The 3,725-nt window shown below is 54.0% G+C and overlaps 1 protein-coding gene across 1 annotated transcript; it reads left to right on the top strand.

Annotated features, from left to right (window-relative positions):
* Positions 1–421: 421 nt before the first annotated feature.
* Positions 422–2,556, top strand: LOC119268776 (adenylate isopentenyltransferase-like). Its single transcript, XM_037550481.1, has one exon. The coding sequence runs from the start codon at positions 618–620 to the stop codon at positions 1,725–1,727; it is 1,110 nt and encodes a 369-aa protein (XP_037406378.1). The 5' UTR covers positions 422–617; the 3' UTR covers positions 1,728–2,556.
* The last annotated feature ends 1,169 nt before the right edge of the window (positions 2,557–3,725 follow it).

Here is a 3,725-nt window from a genome sequence, read left to right as displayed (position 1 = left end):
CGATGAAGAGAAGCGTAGATCAGAAGGACCCAATTTGTAGACACATGAACACGGACGAACGAAGACAAGATCCACATGGATCCACCGAAGACAAACGCCGACCGAATCCTGTGAGATCCCTCGGAGACAAACCTCCACACGCCCTCCAACAATGCTAGAAACACCATCGAAATGGGGACAAAGCGGGAAGAACCTTATTCATCAGCAAAGAGCCGCCGCCTCGCCTCGCCTCGCCTCTCTGAGGAGGACACAAACCCTCAATGAACAAACGACCCTTTGGGAACTGGTGCGGGTTTTCCGGCTTGCGTTGCAGGCAGCTCACATGTTCCCGTCCCAAAATAGGTGTTGCAATTTTAGTACAACTTTGGACTAACATTAGTATTAAATTTGATACACTATATATATGTTATCCCCATGAACTGGCAATGACACTGTAAGTGGCACAAATACAGATACCAGCCGTGCAAGACTGCAAGCAACAAGCCGCGCATGAGTGTTCCCTCCGGCAGAATGCCGTGGCACTCTCAGCTGATATTTCCCAACCCGTGGCAATAAGCGAGTCCCCGCTGCTACTGCGACGAGGTGACTGGTGGGGTGCGCGGGATTGAGTCGCCTATATGAGCCGCCTCATCAGCACGATCGGCAGCGGCGTCCGCTCACCGATGGCGTCCGCGGCCATCGCCGCCGGCGGCGGCACACATAAGCGCCCGCGATGGCCCAGTGTGCGCATGGAAAGGACAAGAGTCAGGGGTTGTTGCAGCTGCAGCTGTAGCGGCACCAAGACGGAGGCAGAACGTGGGGACACGAGGCTCGTGGTGATCGTGGGGGCAACGGGCACCGGCAAGACCAAGCTGTCCATCGACGCGGCCCTAGAGCTCGATGGCGAGGTGGTGAACGCCGACAAGATCCAGCTTTACCGCGGCCTCGACGTCACCACCAACAAGGTGATGCCCGCCGACCGCCGCGGCGTCGTCCACCACCTCCTCGGCGCCATCCGCGCCAACACCGGCGAGCTGCCCGCCTCCTCGTTCCGCTCGCTCGCCGCCGCCACGGCGGCCGACATCGCGGCCCGCGGGCGCGTGCCAGTGGTGGCCGGCGGGTCCAACTCCCTCATCCACGCCTTCCTCGCCGAGCGATTTGACGACCACGCCCCTCGGGACCCATTCGCCGCTGCGGCGACCGGATACCGGCCGGCGCTCAGGTTCCCCTGCTGTCTCCTCTGGGTCGATGTCGACGAGGCAGTTCTGGACGAATACCTCGATCGGCGCGTCGACGATATGCTGGGTGAGGGCATGGTCGAGGAGCTCCGCGAATACTTCGCGACAACGTCGGCCTCCGAGCGGGCCTCGCACGCCGGGCTGCGCAAGGCCATCGGAGTACCGGAGATCGGAGACTACTTCGCCGGGCGCAAGAGCCTCGCCGCCGCAGTAGACGAGATCAAGGCGAACACGCGGGTGCTCGCGGCGGCGCAGGTCGGCAAGATCCGGCGCATGGCAGACGGCTGGGGCTGGCCCGTTCGGCGCCTCGACGCCACCGGCACCGTCCTCGCGCGGCTCGCGGGCGCCGGGCGCGACGCCGAGGCCGCGGCGTGGCATCGCGACGTGCGCCGGCCGGGCCTCGCCGCCATGCGGCAGTTCCTACGCAGCCAAGGACTGTCCAGAGACGACGACGCCGACGAAGAGGACGGAGTAGTGACACGGAGACAATGCCATGGCATGGTGGGGTAAGAAGAACAGGAAAAGGCTTCGGGTTCGGGCGCGATGCCGAGGCCGCGGCATGGGATCGCGACGGGCCTCGCCTCCATGCGGCCGTTCATGGCAGGCAAGGACTGTCCGGACACAAGGACGACGCCGATGACGAGGACGGGTCAGTCGCCCGGAGACAATGCCGTGGCATGGTGGGGTGAGAAGAACAGGGAAAAGCTCGAGAGCTTTTTCGGGTTCAAAATTTTCTGATACGCCGCCGATTTTGGAGGGCCCGGCGGCTGACCGGACAGGGCCGGTGGGGGCCATAGCGGTGCCACGGCGAACGGCGCGACGACAGAACACGGAGACAAGACAAGAGAAGTGTCAAGTTTTGCAGGGGGGCTGTGAATTCTCTCTCCCCCCCTCCCTCCCTCCCTGGATCGAGAGGCTCTTCTCCTTCCTCTTCTTCGTTCTTCAGAATCTGCTCTGCTTAGCTAGCGACACCACACCACACCACTGTACAATACTACAGTGCAATCTAGTCCGCCATGTTCAAAATTTGAACTAGTTTTGCTTTTTGGCAGCTGCCTATCTTGAACAGTGTTGTTGAGGAGCGTGTGGTTTTTGTTGGGGCTGGCTTTTCCTTTGCTGGCCCTCCTTTTCCTCTGCATCACAGATTGGCGTCTCTAGAGTCTGGACAAGTGCCTTTTTTGACCTGGCTTTGCATCTTGCATGTTATGTGCCGATTGATCATTTGGAGCCAGATTTTACTTCACCCTACCATGTTATGTTGGTCGTTTCTGGTTGATTCATTCCTCTTCTTTTTTCTATGTAATAAACAATAAATAAGCGTGGATCGCTTGTTCTGGTTTGAAAATATTCCTGAGGGTGCGTGCGAGGGCTGATTAGATTGTAATCTCATGCTTAGTGTGTGATTATGGGGGAGGGGATTGTGCTGGACGCGTGAGTTGGTGTTCTTGTTGTGCCAGCTAGGAAGACAGTTGGAGTCCAGACGTGTGCTCTTCTCCATTCATTTCTTTTTCATTTTACTATTTTCTGTCTACATACTGCGTGTCAGGGTATGTGCGATCCACTATACCGGCATCCCCGGTTTCTGGCTGCGGGCCTTTGCGTTGCTACGGTCCACCGGTCTCGCCGCTTTTAATCTTCCCGTTTATGCTAAATAATTATGGACTCCACTACAAATCTGACGACAGATTTTAACCATGCAAATTCGAATGTTTCTTAGGCAAATTATGTTGTTTGAAGATGGCAGGTTTAGTTGGCGAGAATGACAAATCTGTCTCAGCTCATTTTTTTGTTAGAAATTTGCCGTGCTTGCAAACTAAATTTGTGACCATCACGTCAATATAAATCGTCATGAGAAACGTTAGATTTGTCATGATACGTCAGATTTTTAGTGTTTCCGTTAATAAAAATGAACTTACGTTGCTTCTAATAGGATTTATTATTTATATATATAGGCACAGTACTACCAGTTCAACGTCGATCCACATTTAGCTCTTGTATACAACCATTACATGTCGCTGAGCGAGAGCTTACACTGATGTAACGACGTGCTTGCGTTTGGTCTCGTCTTTTCTTTTTCAAGGATTGATATCTTGACTGAGTTCTCCCTGATTGGGTGTCTTAAGCTTGCTCACAGCTCATTATCCTGTCAAGTGGTGTTCCCCTGCGAAAATATCATTACCTCGGCAGTAGTCCGCCAATGCCAATTCATTATCAAGATGATTAAAAAACCCACAGGAAAACAAGTACACCATGAAATCCATGATCGTACTATCTTAGGGAAGCTATATCTTAAGTTCTTAGATATCGAATCACGATAAATAAAAGAACATGGATATACAACTGTATATGCGAGTCTTACAATCTATACTATTAGAATATAGCCACATGGTTAACATCAACTACTCAACAATCAACATAGGGGTGTAGAGGAGTCCAATCTTTAGGCGGCGACACCACTAAGGAGGAACACAACTCGCATAGTCGGCAACTACTAAAGGTCGAGGAGAG

This window comes from Triticum dicoccoides, chromosome 3A (assembly GCF_002162155.2).
Source record: "Triticum dicoccoides isolate Atlit2015 ecotype Zavitan chromosome 3A, WEW_v2.0, whole genome shotgun sequence".
In the NCBI taxonomy this organism is placed as follows: domain Eukaryota; kingdom Viridiplantae; phylum Streptophyta; class Magnoliopsida; order Poales; family Poaceae; genus Triticum; species Triticum dicoccoides.
The sequence above is the reverse complement of the archived record's forward strand: the minus strand, read 5'-3'. Positions and strand labels throughout refer to the sequence as shown.

What these genes read in the sequence shown, in the direction of transcription:
- LOC119268776 (XM_037550481.1), top strand. Translation starts at nt 618, where the DNA reads ATGAGCCGCCTCATCAGCACGATCGGCAGCGGCGTCCGCTCACCGATG.